This window comes from Notolepis coatsorum (genome assembly GCF_963971535.1).
Source record: "Notolepis coatsorum genome assembly, chromosome: 17".
Lineage (NCBI taxonomy): Eukaryota > Metazoa > Chordata > Actinopteri > Aulopiformes > Paralepididae > Notolepis > Notolepis coatsorum.
In genome coordinates, this window is record NC_140181.1 from 85,073,199 (window position 1) to 85,094,425 (window position 21,227).

Here is a 21,227-nt window from a genome sequence, read left to right on the forward strand (position 1 = left end):
ATGGTTTCATCCCGCTTACGTTTTTCAGATCGTTGTTTGGTTTGTAGCACTGTTTTTCTTCTGCCTGCAGCTCTTCTCAGCCATGCTCTGTTTTGTGTATGTGTGTGTGCGTGCGTGCGTGTGTGTGTGTGTGTGTGTGTGTGTGTGTGTGTGTGTGTGTGTGTGTGTGTGTGTGTGTGTGTGTGTGTGTGTGCGTGCGTGCGTGCGTGCGTGCGTGTGTGGGGGGAAGAGTGTTTGATGCTTGGGCTGAGTTTCCACGGATTGAGAGAACCGGGGGGCGTTTGTGGAGATGAATCACTTAACAGTAAGGGGTTGAAAGGTTAGCTACTATTTTAACAAACGATTGCTTTTCCCAGGTGTTTTTTTTGCAGGTGGACGCTTTGTGTTCCTGTACATCAGGTTGTCAACTGACTAGACAACATCTATTTTTGTATGTGAAACCATCAGTAGTGCAAAACATATTTCAAAACTGTACCAAGGAAGAAGGCACAGGGTACTGCATGGGCTATATATTGTACTTTGTATGGAGATACACTCGAGGGTAAAGAGATAACGTGGAAATGTATTGTGAGCTCAGCGGTATACAGTATGCAGATACAGGTGGCGAGTGACGTGATACTCAGATAAACTATAGGTACAATAGAATTTTTCAATGTAAATTCTGTTATTGTACATATAGCGGTATTGTGAAATATTTTTGAGAATTATTGCAGACCCCCACCCCCACACAAAAAGTTTATGGTTGTTTTGTGTATATACATGTACTCAAGAAAATCGATGTAATTGATAAATATCTATAATCAATGTTTGAAAAAGGACAAATCCATTAGACTGTGGCCGTCTTCTCATATAAATACTTTATACACTTTTCAATGTGCTTTCTTGTACATATGGTGTTAGCATGATCAAACAGTGTTTGGTTGTAAAAGTGGTTTTCCTACTCCCATAACCGCTGTGGACGTCATTAACAATGCCAAACATTAAAGACAATCTTTTATCAGCTCTACCTGTCTCTTTTTACCCCTTTACTACACTGTACAGCAGTCTGACAGAGCAGTATGTTGATCTGACAGTAGGGGGCACTGTCTTTGTTTAGAAATACAGCTTGGAACAACAACAAAGAAGATATGTTTATGCCATTTTCAGTCACACACACACACACACACACACACACAAATTACATTGTGTATGTATGTGTGTGTGCAGTGCACATGTGTATGCACAAGCGTGCATGCTTGTGACAGTGTGTGCAGTGAGATGTGTGTGCGTGTAGATGAGAGAATTGCATGCACCCCCTGGATCCAACACAGACCCAAGGAAGTGACAAGTGCTTCAAATGCAGTGACAGCTCCTGTCTCTCTGCTCACCGGCTTTATCCTCGTCCAGCCCATTTGCAATTCCAACACAGTGTGCCTCTTTTGTGTTTAAATGCCATCAGGTTCCTGTAATTCAAGCAAGTTGTTATTAAAGATCCAGTCGATGATCCAAACGTCAACAAATGGGTGGCCCCCACCCACAAGAAAAATAAAGACATTAAGACGTGTTTTCACTCTGTCGATTAAGCGAGATCTTGACGCGAGGACTAACACTAGGCAACAGGAAATGTGTTTTTAATTGTAACTGAGATATTTTGTGACTGTAAAAGGCTTTTTTACACTGATAATGTCAATAGACTAACATATTCCAATTTACAATGGGTTTAGTTTATAAAGATCAAAATCTTCAAGAATGTTTGAGAATATACCCCACATCATTATGGGGTATGTTGATACAAAGTTACAATGAATGCATCGGCTGTATTATACAAATGAGCGTTTTACGGTAGGTGGTATTGGAAAATATACAGGTTATATTTAGCCTACAGTTTTAATTGAATGTTTCCACCACCACCACCTATAGGATAACGAGCTGCTACCAAATTGTTGACAGGACACCTTATTGTATCAGCAGATATAAAGTGAACCTAACCTGAGACACTGCTTCTTCTGTTGAACACATTGAGACAGATGGGCATTGTGTGCGAGAAAGGTCAGAGCGTGCTGTTTACTCAATCAGTTAGCCTTCTATTAGACCGGGCTGCTGTGCAGTGGCGGTGTGTGGCCTGCAGATGGCGCACAAGTGTCTGACTGAGACGCCGGCTGCGGGCAGAGAGAACTAGAGAAGAGACCATCTTTTATATAACATTGTGTCTAAATGCAGTGCACATAGAAATACCTCGCTCTGAGTATAACTGTATTGAATATGTTTAGAATTTCCCATAAGGGATAACATTCTCACCAGCACTGAATTGAAATGGGGGACCCTGATGTAAACAAGACAAACATCTTTCTCTGGTCTGCATCCCCTTAACAATTGTGTGTATTGAGCCGTACTGTATTGTACGGTTTTGTACCCATTCTGCAATCTGGTTAAATAAAGTTTTCATTCATTCATTCACTTACTGCGCGGTAAAGGAACGGTCATATGGTTGGTGCATTATTTCTCAGCGTTTCTGAATATTTTCTCTTAAAATCATTGGGTTTGAAGGGCCATTGTTCTTCAAGTAGGCACAGGCCTTTATAGCAAGTGGGATGGCAGCGAGAAACGAGACGAAGAAAGAAAGGACTCGATGCAGGAGGTCGACAGCCCCACCGAGGGCCATGGATATTTTATGACCTTTTTGAGTCAATGCTCAACGAGCAGGGAGGGGGAGAGAGAGAGAGAGAGAGAGGGGGGTTAACAAAGGGCCTTTTCATATCACCAGCTTAGAGGAACTGCAGATGAAGAATAGACTATTCTCCGGACCCCTCCATGTTTTAAGTTTTAACACACAACACACTCACAGTGGGCTTCGTTCAGCGGAGTAGAGTTCAGTTGCATGCGCGGTGTTAAGCGCGTCTTGTTCGTGTCTGAAAGTGAACACGTGGTGTGGTCGACAACACCGAGGACTCTCCTCCTCCCTGGTACATCTGTGCGGTGCAGTCGGGATGAAAGGCTCCTCGCTCTCTTTCCCTCCAGAGGATGATGCTGCTGCTGTGTAGCGCATGTTGATGCAGAATCTCCCTGTACGTGCGCGCTCTCTCTGTTTCCCAGCTGTCATTCTATGTGCCCGTTTCTTCTCCCCCGTGTCTCTGGAACATCACTGGATTGGACCGGATCTCCTCTGGCCGGGGCCGAATGTACTGTATGTCACTGACTGTCTGTATTATATCCCAGTGCTTGTATGTACTGTGTAACGTGCACGTCGAGTGTACAGAGTGCACTGCAGGCAGGGCCTCCTCCTCCGCTCCACTGGGCTCCTGTCGTCTCACACTGCAGTTATTGTTCGGGGGACTGGAGCACAATGATGTGAAAAGCATCCCTCATAAAACCTGGCATTTGGAGACGTGCCACGCGCCGGCTCGTGACAGGGGAGAAACTAAAATAACCTGCTTTTGCATTGCATCATTTTTCACTGTGGTGTGTGTGTAAAGTGCATTTATATATCGCTTTTATCCAAAGCGCTTTACAATTTGTTTCTGCACTTACACATTCATCACACACCATGCCGACCTGCTCATCGTGAGCTATCATAGATTCATATAGGGAGGAGCGGGAATCGAACCGGGAACCTTCCGACTTCCAGACGACTGATAATACCTCCTGAGCCACTGTGTGTGTTTGTTTGATTGATTGAACATTTTATTAACAGATTGCAGAATGGGTACAATATACAGCTCAATACACACAATTGTTAAGGGGATGCAGACCAGAGAAAGACTTTTGTCTTGTTTACATCAGGGTCTCCCATTTTCAATTCATCATATGACATACAGGTAGACAGTATACTGTTGCATCTAGACATTTATGACATACCAGATCTACAAATATACAGTACTGTTTATGAGTACAAAAAGAGTCTAAAAAGAGAGTATTATACATTTTAGGGGGAAGAAACTGTACATTGGAGGTTGGGTAGGTGGGGTGGGGTTGGGTAGGTAGGGTGGTGGGTAACTGTAAATTGGAGGTGGTTAGGTGGGGGGGTTGGGTAGGCGGGGTGGGGTGGGGGAAATTGTACATTGGAGGGGGTTGGACATTTACAGGGGCCAGTTTTGAATTGCAGTCTCCTGTAGGTGCTCTTTGAGTCGGTTTGAAGGGGTAGTGATTCACATTCCTTTACAGCTGTGGGTAGGGCGTTCCACATTGATGTGGCATAATTGCAAAATGTGTTTAGTCCCTTGTTTGAGCCGAATCTGGGTTTAACATGATTTGTGGAGCTCCCTCTGGTGTTGTGGTCGTGGTATTCATTGATCTTTGGGAAGTATTTTGACATGTACATGGGTACCGTAGTGGTGTAGTGTATCTTGTAGACCAGGCCCATTGCAAGTTGCTGTACTGTCGTCTACTCTAAGCCATCCTAGGTTGTCAAAGTGGGCAGGGGTGAGGTGGGTTCTAGGAGTAAGGTCAAGCAGTAGTCTGACCAGTTTGTTTTGAGATGTTTGTCATTTTGTTTTTAGCGCCTTTGAGGTGCAAGCATAGTCATAGTACCCTTGACTGTGGAGTCTTCAGGGTATTCTTGTTTACCAGAGGAGATCCGGTACAAGAATCGAGTTCTTTGGTTGACTTTTTTTTATTACATTGGATGCCATTTTGTCACAGGAAAGATTTTCCTCTAGGATGGAACCCTAATTTCATCTTTCCTTATGACAATATTGTCACCCAATGTAACTGAGAAGCCGTCGGTCTTGCTGAGTTTGTTATTTGATCCGAAGAGAATGGACTGTTTTACCCAGGTGTAATGATAGTTTGTTATCAGCGAGCCAGGTGCAGATTCTGCCGAGTTCCGAGCTGAGGGTTTTTTCAACCTGTAACTTGTTCTTGTCAGAGACCAACAGGGCTGAGTCGTCCGCGAACAGGAACAAGTTGCAGTCCAGGGGAGGAAATTAGGCCACTTTACTGGCCAAATGCTAGTATTTTTTACGTTTGGCTGGTAAAAAAAATCTGATACCCGCCAGTTGGCTGGTAAGCCAAAAAGTTTGTTTCCTCCCCTGCTGGCGAGTATACAAAAAAATAAAACATTCTGCAATCACTGTGTTAAATAAAGTGTTCGCTTTAGTTGACAGTGCCACGAGAGCACTGCACAAGACCACCCGCGGACATATAATGTTTAATAAACGTTTGCGCAGTACTGGCCAACCCGGGACATATAATAATAAAAGTCCCGCGGTACTAGGCTAGCCATCAGGAGCACTCGCAAACAGATAACGTTAAACACAGCAGAAGATGGAAAACAGACAGACTGACCAACGGGGAACTGCATCCAACCCTAGTACAACCCTCGAGTATAAGTTACTAAGGACACATTTAAATCACAGAGGTGTAATGTTAGTCTACTGGAACTGTATACAGTGGTTAGCTTCTAGTTAGCGTTTTAGCTATAGCTGCTTGCTAGCTAACGTTAGCCCCGTGTGCTCAAAGCAGCCAGCTAGGTGTATCTGTTATGACTATAATGTTTCCAAAAAAGCACCGGACTACGACGTAAGGTTAGACATTTTATTTCATGCTCAAAAGCCCCTGGCTTGCACATCGCAGTCACGAAAGGGGCTAGCTCAACCAGTGCACTGTGCACAACAGCACACCAACCCAACTGACGTTACCACAACACTTGACGGTACTTCACAGCACTGTCGTAAGACCACCGTGCTGTCTTAAAGGCACAGTGTGCCTACCCAGATGCATACACAACATTGACGCGGCTTGACATACAAAGAAGTAATTATCACAATTAGCGATTTTTTTTGTCTGGTAAAAAATCTGTTTGGCTGGTAAAAAAAATCAGATACTCGCCAGTTGGCTGGTAAGCCAAAAAGTTAGTTTCCTCCCCTGTTGCAGTCACAAGCTGACGACATGTCATTTGCATAAATTAGGAACAGTAACGGTCCTAGTATGCTTCCTTGTGGAACACCACAGCTCACTGGGAGGGGGGGGGGGGTAGAGTACAGTTTACCTCCTCCACCATCTGTTCTCTCCCCTCCAGCCAGGTAGGATTGCATCCAGCTCACTGATAGACTATGTGTGTGTGTGTGTGTGTGTTTGGTCTTGTTTTGTTCTCCTGAGCATTGTCTGCGCGTGTCATTACATTAAATCGACACTGGTTTGGTTTCAAATGGACGCTGCTCACATGGGGTATTGTGATTAGAGTCATAGCAACATGCCCTACTGTAACAACGGTAGAGCGACAGTAAAGAGACAAATAAATGACCCCATGTCAGGAAACAAATACTTTTTAATAAACGAAACAATACAAATAAATAAAGGTAAAACAAGTTGCACATTTCAAATTAAATCCAAGAAACAAACATAACATTGAACAGTACAGTACTATAGCACGAAGAAATTATCAAAAAACAACTCCCCCCTCCCCCCACCCCAAAAAGACATTTACAAATTTTCTTAAAAACTTCAGGAAGCAAACATAGACATAGTATAAAAGCATCTTACAGTAGAGCATCTGTCATCTGAGTATAATTTACAAACTTACGGAAGGATAAATACTTTCGGGCTGATCTCTAACTCGGGAGACACAATGTGTAAAAAACACTGCTTGATTTTTACACAACATCTCTCAAGTGAGATTCCCGCCCTTTTTTTTTAAACATTTTTTTTATGTATTCTTTTTTAATTTTTTTTTATGATTAGTGATCATTAACAGTGATGAGGTGACGGTGAAAGCAGTCCATCGATTCATGGGAAACTCACAAATTATCTATACGTGTGAATAACTTAATAATAGCTATCGTCCAACTCTCCATTGGTCTCTTCTCTGTGCGGCGCGTCAATACCGCCGAGAGAATCTCTGGCAGCGGATATGGCTAACATCAGGTTTTTGAGCGGAGGAACACAACAGCTGTCCTTCATCTGTACTCTCTCCAGACACTCACGGAGGCTGAGCACGAGCTACGGTCATCAGTAGGGGGCGAACTTCTGTCTGTCTGGCTTTTTGATGCAGTTGGCGGAGGCGATCTTGGTGGTGTAGGCGGCCAGCGCGGCATGGGAGGAAGCCGCGGTGACGGCCACGGCCGGTGCGGGGCTGGAGAGAGTCAGGAAGGGGACAGACTTCATTCCCAGCAGGCCAGAGAGGGGCATGGCACCGTAGTGGGGGCCCAGGACATGGGCGGGGGTAAGAGCGCCCATGCCAGGCGAGCCGGCCGGGGAGCCGGGCTGGGCGAAGGCCATGTTGAGGTCCATGGGAGTGGCCATGGGGGCGGCCTGGGCAGTGGATTTGGCTGTCTCTAAACTGTGAGGACAGAAAGAGGGAGGAGGAGGGGATGGCGAGGGGGGTGAGATTAGAGGATTATATCCATGGTTGCAACCTTGGTTGACGTTTTTTGGACACACATTAAAAGATAGGATTATAACTAGAGAGAAAAACTAGAGGCCTAATTTCAAGAGCTGCAGACAAAGATTATGCACTTACATCACAAGGCTATGTAGTACAATACAATAAGGCTATGTAGTACAATACAACAAGGCTATGTAGTACAATACAACAAGGCTATGTAGTACAATACAACAAGGCTATGTAGTACAATACAACAAGGCTATGTAGTACAATACAACAAGGCTATGTAGTACAATACAACAAGGCTATGTAGTACAATACAACAAGGCTATGTAGTACAATATAACAAGGCTATGTAGTACAATACAACAAGGCTATGTAGTACAATACAACAAGGCTATGTAGTACAATACAACAAGGCTATGTAGTACAATACAACAATGATATGTAGTACAATACAACAATGATATGTAGTACAATACAACAAGGCTATGTAGTACAATTATACAACAGATACAAAGGAGCTGATTATGAGGTCGGCCCGCTCCAGGAGAGGACAACTACACTTTGGTGACTGTAAAGTGGCCATTTTCGATGACTTCACGCCCGAAGTGCTAGCTCAGAGAGGGGAATATCGAGATGTTATGGCCCGGTTGTGGAAGTTGGGCCTCCGTCCAACTTTGCTATACCCAGCTAGGGTTGCCACCCGTCCCGTAAAATACGGAATCGTCCCGTAATTGGAAACTAAAAGACGCGTTCCGTATTGAACTGATACAGGACGCACTTTGTCCCGTATTTTAAGGTTGGGGAATCAATATGAAAGACAGGGCGATGATGTGCTGTCCTGTCTCTCCGCTGTGTGACTGGGAATGTGAGAGCTCCGCTGTCCGCAAGTCAATCAATGTTGCCAGTATAGTGAGATAAATGAGCCAGCCGACCTACAAAAACAAGCCAAAAACAAGCCACATTTTGTCCAAAAGTTGCGGAAAATAAACAGACTTGGCAACTCTGGTATGACGGGAGTGCGCTCAGTAGCTCACAACCAATGAGAATTAGCGCTTTCACGTTGCCTGTTCAGAGTTTCACATCGCTGCTTTGAAAGACAAAGAGCTACGCAGTGCTGCAAGGAGTAACAAGAAGTACATTTGGAAAAAGAAGTAACACAGTGAGGAAGAGAGGGAAAGCTGTTGACTGTTTAACCCTGGTCTACACCAAAGAGGACATAAACACTTTCTGATGGACCCATGAAGAGGGTTGAGGGAAGGAGGATTTCTTTGCACTTTATTTTTTATTAATCTTTTAATAAAGTGTTTCATTGTATTATTGTCCTTTCAGTAAAAGTGTTCCCAGGTTTTGTTTTTACAGCACTTTATATGCATACAGTATTATGCTCAAGTTGAGGCGGTAACACTTTATAATAACACTCAGTTATAAGACCTTTATAAGGTATTTTTAGATAATGAACTAATAATGAACAAATCATTTATATACATTCGTAACATATTATTAAATAATTTATAACTATATTTGTATAACATTTACAAATTAGTTCTACATTATTTATAACTCATTATCAACATTGTTTGTACTTGATTTGTTCATCATTAAATAATGTTGTTTAATGTGTAGTAACACATTTGTAGATGCTTTGAAAAATGGATATGAAAAAACGACTATACTGTACCTCCATTTATTTGTTCATGTTCAACAAATGATTTGTTAAAATTCATAAAACATCTATAAATCATTTGCAGATGCTATTCAGCCAATTTATTTAAACATTTATAACAATGTTCAATGCAAATAAAGCACTTTAAACTTTAAGTATGACTAAATGCTTTCTTGACTATAGTAACTGTTCCAAAATGCATAGATTTCTATGTATGCAGTCCAGCTAGCTGAACAATTACTTTGAATGACACTTTGTGCTACCCTAACAGGCTACAGTAGCTAGGCTAACCCAGGTTTGTTTAACCAAGCTGGACAATTGCTAAATGCTTCACGTTCTCATTCAAGCTAACTCGGCATATGCGAATAGACACAACTGGTATGTGTAATGACACTGTTTGCTATCTCGACAGGCTAAGCTGGCCCTATGTTTATTTAATAAATGTTTCCTTGTTAAATTAAGCTAGCTGGTCAATTGTTGGAGTGCTGCACGTATCCATGGGAGATAATTTAACACAGCAATTTGCGTGAATTACATTACTCTCCGTTACATCAAGCTAAGTATGTAAGTATGTGAAGCCAACCCTTATGGTTGACGGATCAATATATCGTTGGCCTCATATGGTCGTTCCCCTTTTTGTTAAATTGAGATTTTTGCCTGACTGTACTCTCCTTTGTCCTCGGCAGTCAGAACAGTTGTTACTTTAAGAAATCCCCATTTACCCGACTCACTCATGACTTGTGACTAGGGATGCCCCGATCACGTTTTTTGCCACCGATCACCGATCGTCGTGAGCCATATCGGCCGATACCGATCCGATACCGATCGCTTTTGATAAAAAAAAAGAAGATTATTTTATATAAATCTTTTTTAATTTATTTTTTAATAAAATATATATATTATATAATTAGACTTGTACTTGTATTATCTGCGAGACATCGCCACCACGCAACAAGCTCCACTGTCTGTGTGTACTCTAGTAGCCTCCAGCTACGGCCAGGATTCTCCGGAGCTGCAGCTGGACCCTATACTCGAGTAGCCTGCAGCTACGGCCAGGATTCTCCGGAGCTGCAGCTGGACCCTATTGATCCCATTCAACAACATGCCCTCAGCTCGAATACGCATCGAATGAGTGTTATAAAACATTGATATCAGGAGCTATCTGTGGCTACTGCTGGCCGGATATATAACGTTAATACAACGCCTCAGTGAACTATTTAGTTCAGTGGGACATTCCGTTTTGAACAGTGAGCTGGCGTCAGCTAACGTGAGCTAGCGGAGGTATCATACACGTCTCTACTAGACTTGCTGGAGCGTTTGTTGATGTCAGGAGCTATCGGTAGCTGGCCGGCTAGATACCGTTCGGTTAGACAATGCCTCATCATGTATTGGACTGGAAGTGAATGGTTGACTGGGTCATTTTGTAACGGTAGCTAACGTTAGCTCAGGGAGACGCCGTCCCACTAGACTAGACCCGTGTTTACATGCATGCGGGAGGGGCTGGAGGGAGGAGCAGACGCCGCACCACTGTGTGGGAGTGAGTGTGTGCAGCTCCCGGTGTCTGAGACAGAACTCAGCGAGTGAGATCGGTTTTGACGATCGGCGAAAATAAAGCATTATCACTGATCACCGATCGCATATTTATACTGATTATCGGCCGATAACGATCGGTGGCCGATCGATCGGGGCATCCCTACTTGTGACAGACTTCCGAGGCTCATTTACAACGGTCTTGGAGGATGACTTGGGCGGCTGTCGTATGGGGCTGATGATATGGATTAGAAGGGGGGGGGGGGGGGGAGCAGGGTTGATAGAGCTAAAGGGGGGGGGGGGGGGGGGGAGGTTAGGTGATAGATTAGTGAGGGGGGGACTGGGTATATTTTGTATATATTTTCTTTTTTGTCAGGTTTTGGGTCTGTGTTTGTTATTTTTGTTGTCTTGTCATTATTGTAGTTATTGTTGTCGTCAATGTTGTGTTTGTTTTTGATTTTTTTTTATAAACATTTTATTAAAAAAATTACTATGTAGTACAATACAACAATGATATGTAGTACAATACAACAAGCCTATGTAGTACAATACAACAAGGCTATGTAGTACAACACAACAATGCTTTTATCTGTTCTCTCAAGGCCAATTACTGGCAACACCAGAACACACCTCATTATCACCAATCATCCTGTAATGTGACCTTTGACCCTTTTAAGGAAATTGATCCCCCAACCCCCGAGCCCACCCCCTCAACTGGGCACTTGGAGTGATTGAATGGCCTACATTACCAATAGCCTTACCAGGAGGTGATGAGGTATTGGGCCAGGTTGATGCTGATTGGTGAGCCTGTGATGGTGACGTGGCGGTCACTGGTCCCGTCCAGCTGGCTGCCAATCTTGATCTGAGCTCCTGAAACCTGCCTGATCTCATTGATCTTGGTGCCCTGCCGGCCGATGATCGAGCCAATCAGCTGCAGAGGAGGTGAGAGGTGATACATTGGTGGATGGATGGGAATATACATGTGCAGCTAGATAAGACAGACAGACAGACAGACAGACAGACAGACAGACAGACAGACAGACAGACAGATAGATAGACAGACAGACAGACAGACAGACAGACAGACAGACAGACAGACAGACAGACAGACAGACAGATAGATAGATAGATAGATAGATAGATAGATAGATAGATAGATAGATAGATAGATAGACAGACAGACAGACAGACAGACAGACAGACAGACAGACAGACAGACAGACAGACAGACAGACAGACAGACAGACAGACAGACAGACAGACAGACAGACAGATAGAGGACAGACAGCTGGCATACTGTACAAATACAACATTACAATTAACCACATGACAATCTCCATGACAACTGCTTCTACTTGGCTAAATCTATGATGATGAAATTGTGAGAGAGGAAACTCAAAAACGATGATGAAATATTGCTCACAGTACCACGGGGCTGAATTAATAGTGTATATCTACTCTATATGAAATGCAGAGCTCTCAAAATAGTGCTAAACACATTGTTTGTCTTCAGTGGGCTAGTCATCTATCATGCAAGTCAAATACACTTTTCTCCCCCCACAAGTCTTCTATAATTGCAACTGTGTGCGCTACAGTAAGAGAGACACATTTGCCTCTCATTAATCTGAGTGGCTAAAAGGTTATTGATTCCTCAGAGTCGTGGCGACTTCCCAAACAAATCACTTCCCAAAACACAAGCCGGCGAGATGCATCTCTCCCCTAATGGAAAACGTAATGGGAAAATAATTCAAAACATATGATGTACAATCCCCTCCGGCTTTGTGTATCCTTCTGCTGAGAGCAGGTTTATGAGACACTGACAGAAGTTTTTCGGGAATCCTACAATATGTTATCACTTCTGCTCCTGTGTTTTGATTACCCAACTTGGACGACTGCCTATTGTGGGACAATAGAGGTCTAACAGCAGCAGGCCTACAGGTGATTATTGCACTGCACAGAACTGGACTATGGGGCCTGGGGTATCAGCCTAAGTGCAGGGTGACATGGGCTACGTTGCCAGATATATAGTGAGAGGGCTAGACAGTGATGAAGTGCCTCTAGTATGTGTGTGTTGGCAGCTTAACAACGGTTGACGCATAGGTGGAAACACACGCGTGCGCACACACACACGTCCGAACATCTGCACACACACACACACACGCACACGCACACACACACACACTCACACTCACACACACACACAGACACACACGCACTCTGTTGGTGCTCCTGTCCTTCTCCTTGCATTTCACATTCACATTCCTTTCCCCAGAAGTAAGCAGCCTGTTCTACAGAGTCTGATTCGTCACACAGCGACCTGGTCGGTCCACCCAGCTATTATTGGCACAGCAGATTATTCAGGCGGGGGTGGGGTGTGTTGGGGGGGGGGGCGGGTATGCACACGACAGAGACAGCCTAGAGAGCGACACAGAGACAATAGTCGCTACCAGACCTCAGATCAGAGATAATGCCCCCCCCCCCCCCCCCCCCCGGGACCAAGAATCTCCACTGGACCCTGGCCTTTCAGACCAGCTGTCAATGGATAGCAGCTGTCAACACCACACCCACTATGGTAGACCAGCCTGAGGGCACAAGCATTCCTGTATGAACAATGCCCTTCACTTAAAAATATATATATTTTAAATAAATCGGCCAACTGCATACGCAGTTCATTTATCTTCAATGGGAATGTGCCCGTACAGTATGAGCGTGTCATTGTTACGATCCGGTCGTGAATTTGTCTCGACGAGGAGAAACAACCGTTGCACTTTCCGGTTGGTTATCGCCGTTGTCCTCAGCGGTATGTTCACATTACGGTAATGTCGTGTGCGCACGGAGCCCCAGGTCTGCTACCGTAAGTGGCCTATATAGGGTCGTTCCTGCTGAGCCAGTGGTTTGAAAGGACACAGGAGGAGGAAGGATGGGGTGGAAAAGTTTGTTGCCGTTTTTTTTCTTACGCAAAATCCGTGCAGAAGCGCAGCGTATACTGCTGACGGTGTGTTTAGGCTGCTCCTGAATGCATCATCTCTCTCTGTGTGTGTGTGTGTGTGTGTGTGTGTGTGTGTGTGTGTGTGTGTGTGTACCACCATAGTGGCTATGTTCCCTATAGCAGATGAGTGCAGAGAGAGGGACTGTGATGGGGGGTACCAGGCCTGTGGGTGGGGGGTGAGGTAGGTCCTCTGTGGAACAATGGGTGGAGCGAACGCCCAGCTGTCCCTGTCATGTCATCGCGCTGAACGCGGTCATTCCGCTCATGCATTGTATGGCTCGGTATGTGGCGGGTTTTTCCTGCAAAGAAATCCTCAGGCATTTCAGTGATGTTGAAGTTATGTATGGCGGCTGTACGGCAAGACCTTGCTCACGCTGCAACGACCCGGTCGTATCGACCGCACAGAGCGACGGGAACAAAGGAGCGCTGAGGAAATACTGACTGTTGCCTAATTGTTAAAATTACCAAAAAAAAGCAGAGGAAGAAATGAAGAGGGCAAATACGGAGCATTTAAGAATGCGTGTGCGTGATTCATATTTCCATGTATTAATAAATAAGGCCTTGGCCTTGAATTTCAAGGGACTAAAAGGTTTTTTGGAGCATCTCATCCTCACAAATGACTTCCATCCTCGAGGGGTTTGAATAAGCAGGATCCCACTGCATTATAACGGGATAGAGGAGCTTTAAAGATCGGCATCCTTATGGATTTCAGTGTAGGAGCCTGGGGCCTCGTCTGCATGGAGTTCATAATGCTGAATGTTTACTCTGGGAAGTCAAACCCCGGTGAAGATGTTTGGATGTTTCGTAGTTGGTTAAAATAAGTACAAGTATAAGCAAAGTACTCTGTTTGATAAATTATATCAAATTACGCAAAACTATATATTTCAATATTCAACTTATGTGAATAGTATTACGGTAATACATGTTAAAATAATTCAGTACCCTGCTATGATGCTAACATCAGTGAATTCGGTTAGGGTGTTTTTTAAATTTGTATTCCTCAACATTGTGATCTCGCTTTCTGACTGAACAGACATACCATGCAGAGGCTGAGAGGGAGAAGATCTCTGTCTGTTTTTTTTGTGTGTCTTTTTTTATTTTGGCTGTTTTGACAGCAGAGAGAGATTCTAAGTAGGTCAGGGAACATGAGAGGATTTACTGAGAAACTCCTGGGAGGAACTCTGAGACACTGCAGCCGCACAGACTACAACACAAAGGGATCCATATCGACTCAAAATCCCCTTAACCTTGAGTTAGCCTGTTAGAATAACTGGGATAATTAGTCAGCTTCCGACATGTCTGCCCGTCTCCTTTGAAGTCGCGCAAGACGACCGTCTGAATGCGGTGCAGTCGAAGCGCGGCGCCTCGAGCATCTGGAGTCACCTGTTCCTATAGCGTCTCACCATGTGACACCGAGCCGGCGCTGCTGTTGTCGGCGGTGGAGTTGCCGGGAATAAGCGTGTCTAACGGAAATAATTGAAATGGTGGGGTATTCAAAATTCATGTATGCGTCTGCTTACATCATTGGGAATGAGCAGCTCCTGAGATGTCTGGGAGTTGGAGTCCATCCCTGATGAAAAGAGAGATCCATACATCACATTAGGAAACGGACATCATCACACATTCATGTATTCATTAAATTCCTTTAGTTTAGCGAGGTCACGCCGCTGACACGCTGTGTAAGAAAACCCCTTCCATGTAGAATTTTGCCAGATTTAGCAACGCAGCTAATTTCCATTTTAATAGACTGATGTTTAACGCGCCACACTTCCTTTTTCTGCCTCTTTCCCGCCAGCTCTCTTGACTCCACAGAAGATATCATTTCACATAATCATTTTCTGACTGGGAGATATGTGACGTGTATAAGTGTAAAGCTTATTCTTGGCCTCCTTAACTGCCACTAGCGCATAATCAGTCTGGCTAATGACATGGGGCCCCACAGCCTCACTTCAAAAAAGGCGCTCTACTGTACAGCTGGAGAGCAGTTCAAACACAATACTCTCTACACCCACTATATTAATCAATTTGGTTGTTTTAAGTCGCTGGGATATATAACAAGCGCAAAGACTGGTGGGGCTCCTACGTCGACTCTTGTCAACTCTGTGTTTTAGGCAATGAGGACTATTATACGTACCAGGTATGAGTGTGGAAGCAGGCTGGGACATTGGACTCATGCTTTGCTGCATCGATAGCTGGTGTAGTTTGGCCAGCTGCAAACAGAAGGAGCATGATGCAGTGTAGGCTACGCAACAGGACATGTTATACAGACACATTCTTAGCTGTGATTATATATGTATATATATATATATATATATATTATATGCAAGCAAAAAAATATTACATTAAAACATACCTCTGAATGTGGAATGCCATATTGGTTTTGCACAGTGTAGGCCTGGAAGAGAGATTCCTGCATTAGAGAAATTACAGAAATAAAACACATTGCCAATATCTCCTTAGCCTCTTAATATAAGTGCTTTATGTTCCTGTCTAATATGTCAACAGCAACTGGAACATAAAACAGAGTATTGTTTATAAATGTTCAGGCAAACTCAATACTATTTAACCAAACTCAATACTATCTATCTATCTATCTATCTATCTATCTATCTATCTATCTATCTATCTATCTATCTATCTATCTATCTATCCATCCATCCATCCATCCATCCATCCATCCATCCATCCATCCATCCATCCATCCATCCATCCATCCATCCATCCATCCATCCATCCATCCATCCATCCATCCATCCATCCATCCATCCATCCATCCATCCATCCATCCATCCATCCATCCATCCATCCATCCATCCATCCATCCATCCATCCATCCATCCATCCATCCATCCATCCATCCATCCATCCATCCATCCATCCATCCATCCATCCATCCATCCATCCATCCATCCATCCATCCATCCATCCATCCATCCATCCATCCATCCATCCATCCATCCATCCATCCATCCATCCATCCATCCATCCATCCATCCATCCATCCTTCCTTCCTTCCCTCCGCCAAGTCATTAGAGGGCGGTGTCTCTTTCCTAGCAGTTATGGCCAGACGCCACTTAGCTAAACTCAATTCTGACTGACGCCAGCAGTCTGGCTAGTATTACCAGTCCATACCACGATGGCCATAACCTGAGGAGAGCAATGACAGATCCTCCCAAAGATGCACCAAATACATACTATAGTGATCATAAGAAACACTATAACTTTTTTTAATTCTGAATATTTCTGTAATTTATAGCAAGAATATTATATATATATACTGTATATACTATTATAATATAACGTTGAATCAGTTCATATCACATTACAATACATTTCATTTTCATATCTTGCAGTCACTATATCCTGTTTCAGCATGACGTCAGTATCAACTCTTACCATCGCGACTAGAATATTCCTACCGTATATACAGTAGTATACTGTGTTTATTTGTGCAGAGCTTTGAGAGGACTAAGTCTGAAATAGAAGACCGTGGTTGTGTGTGTGATGGCATCAGGTTTCAGCCGGGGTTATGTCTCTGACGACAGACCAGAACAATGGCTGCAGCTTACGTTCAGCTGTTGTTGTTTTAAACACCCCATGGCTGATGATGGACTGTTTAATTTTGGACATACCACACAACCACTGCCCTCGCTTGTCACCCACCTCCTCCCAGGCATGCAAACCCACTCCTGCCACGCGTCCTTCATTCAGTAAACTACCACAAAGACAGAGATGAAATCTCACCCCTCGTCCAAAAAACACAGACACATTTCCACGCCACCTGGCTCTGCGCACCTGTTCAAGACTTCTGGAATTCCGTCATCAATACACTATCCCGGGTCATGAGCTGCAGCATTCCTCTCTCCCCCTCCCTCTGTCTACTCGGGGATACTACTGCTATCAATTTAATAGTCCAGAACACCAAACCCCTGCTCATTTCCCTAGCTGTTGCCAAGAAAACTATCCTCTTAAACTGGAAGACAAGAAAAAACGTGAATACTGGGCCATGGTTGGGCCTTCTCTCAAATTACATATCACAGGAAATAATCTCAACCGTGGATCGCATCAGTATCGAAGTCTCACAATTTAATAACATCTGGGAATTGTTTATGAATAATCTAGGCTCCTAATCATAGGAGATTGACCTGTGGGCCATCCACTCCACAACCACCTTTCTCTCAATCCCCCTCCTCACCCCCTACTTTACTCCCCTCTCTGCCCCCCCCTCTTTCCCTTGCCATGTGTATTCGTTGTTGTCCTTCATTGTCCTTAGTTGTAATTTGTTTGTCAATGTCTAGTCTGAGTTCCCCTCCTCCGAGAGGGCAATGAAATGTCACTATTTTTCTTATTTTACTACACTTTTTATTTTATTTTGCACTGTAAATAGTTAAAATGTATAAAAAATAATAAAGTTGTCCCCCGAAGAGGGGGGTGGATGGAATGCCCAAAAATAAATAAATAAATAAAATAAAACACAGACACAAAAAAACCCATGTATTGATTTAGTCTGTTGGCACTTGCTTGCAAAACTAAAATACCAACATTTCAAAAACCAGGAGCATAGAGATTTGAAAGTGCACTCAGTATTATGCAATGATTTGGAACGAGGGCCACGTAGACTCAGCCTTTAACAGTTAATGGTCTAATGAGTGTACAGTACACAACCCTCATTTTTACAGGCCAGCGATGAGGACCATGTTGACTAGGCCTCGCCAACCTTTTCATTTATCAGAGCTATTTATATATAAAAAAAAAATTTAAATCATGTGAGCTGCTCATTATTTTCTGCCTTTTTATGGTTAGAATATACTGTATTATTTAACCCGTAAACGTAGGGATCCTACCAAGCAGAGCCATATTGTCATGACAGTTGGCTCAATCATTCACACTATACTAATGTGTGATTACATTTGAGCTAGATCTTGATCAAAAAGAAGATTTCAGTGGACTGAAATATGCCTTATTCATAAATACTGTGGGACCAGCTGTGCCCTATTTGCAGATTTGGACGTTTGAGCCAATTATGGAATGAAACACTTACTAAAAGTGCTCCTGATTGGATAGGAGTAAAATGGGTATTTTGAGTGTACAAAATACAACCTACAGTATATCAAACATCTTGATTTCCATCTAATGATTTCTACTCAAAAGCATTCCAGGAGCTACTGGTCGCTCAAGAGCTGCTGCTTGGAGACCACTGGTTCTCCAAGCGGACCATTTCAACTTTCAATACATGTTCTATGGCAAGAATGTGCTGCACAGAGGACGCTGGGAGAGCTGGCACGGCGTGGACTGGGAGAGCTGGCACGGCGTGGACTGGGAGAGCTGGCACCGCGTGGACTGGACTCGCTGCGAGGCCAAAGGGGCGCGACAAGAGTTGAGCTTGAGTAAATTGTAGGAGAATGAGAACTGTGTATGTTTCTCCCAGAGGTAATCACATCGACCAGACAATACTGTGAGTAGGTGTGGGTTAAGTAAGGGATAAACCACGTTGCTATGGTTACAGGTTGGGTAGCGGATGCATTTAGAACAGTGATTAAACTTGAGCCGAACTAGGTGTGCTCAACGGTTTTAACACACACCTGCCGGCCGGAGTATTCACCCAGACCTTGGTGTAAGTATTTATAATGTTCACTATTGCCCATTCTGCCTGTCACCTTGTTAATTCCCAACATAGACAGTGAATGGGGCTCTGACTTTATGAGCTCATAACATGTGTGAGCTCTTACACCCAAATGAGGCTTCAAGGTTCAAACCTTCTAGCAATGCTACAATATAAAGCTAATCTGGGTGCACCATGAGCTCAACATTCTATGGCCTCATAAAGTCAGAACCCCATTCATTGTCTATGGAGGGGCCCCAGATTTGCCATCCCAGTGACATCACTGATTGGAGGGTTCTCTCTCTGATTTCTAACTTTAGAAGAGAGTGGTACGTGTTCGCAAACACTGACTCAAATGTCCGGGGGCACAGGAAGAACATTATGTGAATTCTTAAGAATATTGTGCTAGCAAAGCAGTGCTGTGTTTATGTATAGGTGAAGTATTTATGTCTGTTATTTGGCCAAACAAGACAAGGCTGATCTGGGCAGACAGCACTGTACTTTCCTACTGCACTGTTCTACGCGCCCACAAGCTGCCGACGGAGGGAGAGGGCCGATGCGAGGTCATACTTTGTTCAGTGAGCCATCGGCATGAGACGGAAAGAACCGGTATATTACTGGTGTAAACCATTACACACAGCTGTGCGACCATTAAATGGTAAATGATGCATTTATATAGTAGCTTTTATCCAAAGCGCTTTACAATTTTGTTCCTCACATTCACCCACTCACACACAGACGGTGGAGGCAACCATGCAAGGTGCCAACCTGCTCATCGGGAGCAATTAGGGGTTAAGTGTCTTGCTCGAGGACACTTCGACACGCTGACCGGGAGGAGCGGGAATCGAACCGGAAACCTTCCGATTACCAGACGGCCGCTCTACCTCCTGAGCCATTGTCGCCCCATTACACATAGTTTGTACATGGTTGAGTCTGTATGGTCCTCATCCCATCCAAATCATAGAAAATCTTACTGAGTGAACCTTTGAAGAACTGTATATTTGAATATTCACAGCCACAGGAGTGAATGTGGAGAATGAATGGGACTCACCTGCTGCAGTTCTAGACCACCCTGGGTGACCGGGTACAGCGGGTGGGGTGCAAAGTCTGACGCCTCATACATCTGTGAACATTGGCACATGAAACACACGGAGTACCATGTCAGAGAAAATCATATATGATGATGATGATGATGATGATGATGAAGACTTTATTTCAGACTCAAGGTCCATATTACACATATACAAAACAACAACAAGAATACAATAACAAAAGATACAAGGCCAACAACATAGATTGAGATATAAGACACAGCGTGTGAATGTGATACATCACGCGGAGACGCTCAACCTCTGCTGTCTCTAACTATAAATGTATAGCTACAACATTCCTACTTACCATCTTTCCATAATTATTATATATAATGATATAATGATTCACGATGCAGTGCAGATTTGGAATTGCCGACAGATCAATGATCAGACCGTCAGACGTTATGAATACGCTGTAGAAACGTTGTACCTAATTAGTAAACCGTCAAAAAGAGAAAAGTGATCCTGAAGTCGCATATCCCGTATTTGCACTGCGTGGGAAAATTAACAGCAAATAATACATGCTTGCCGGATGAAATACATCATGACAAATTCCATTTCAACCAAATGCTAAATAAACTATTTCTATTCCTATTGACTAAAGATCAAACGTGGTCTGAGAGAGAGGTCCTCGCAGCCGCACGTCTAACTCCCTCGTACACACTTAACAGGCTTATCCTCTGAGTCATCAGCCGAGTCGCTCGTATTCCACTTCATTTCTCTCCTCTGACAAATTACACACAACAGCCCCTTATCAGTGAGGAGTCTTCATTTTTACAGCCCTTCCATCTCCATTGTGACCAAAGGCCTCGCTCTGGGTTTAATTTGATAGCGTATTATTAGTAATATCCAAACACAACTCTGCATCGTATATTCTACAGGAGTCTGAGGCAGCGGCACAGAGCCGCGTCGGAACTGCTGACAGCCACGCACACTATCCAGCCACCCTTACCAGAGACAATGGAGACAAGAGGTCTCCAGGCTCACTTGCTAATCTGGTGTCTAACCCCACGACCGGCTGGATATCAGTTCCTTCCGACACGACC

The 21,227-nt window shown here is 43.9% G+C and overlaps 1 protein-coding gene across 1 annotated transcript in view; it reads right to left on the bottom strand.

Annotated features, from left to right (window-relative positions):
* Nucleotides 1-6,427: 6,427 nt before the first annotated feature.
* LOC311243574 (poly(rC)-binding protein 4-like) overlaps nucleotides 6,428-21,227 on the bottom strand; it is a 56,063-nt gene continuing 41,263 nt past the window's right edge. The window contains exons 9-14 of the mRNA XM_084332842.1: nucleotides 20,142-20,213; nucleotides 15,842-15,883; nucleotides 15,623-15,698; nucleotides 15,009-15,058; nucleotides 11,261-11,430; nucleotides 6,428-7,255 (exon numbers count right to left, since the gene is read on the bottom strand). Coding sequence (XP_084188968.1) covers nucleotides 6,925-7,255; nucleotides 11,261-11,430; nucleotides 15,009-15,058; nucleotides 15,623-15,698; nucleotides 15,842-15,883; nucleotides 20,142-20,213 — 741 coding nt within the window. The 3' untranslated portion in view covers nucleotides 6,428-6,924. The remainder of the gene's footprint in view (nucleotides 7,256-11,260; nucleotides 11,431-15,008; nucleotides 15,059-15,622; nucleotides 15,699-15,841; nucleotides 15,884-20,141; nucleotides 20,214-21,227) is intronic.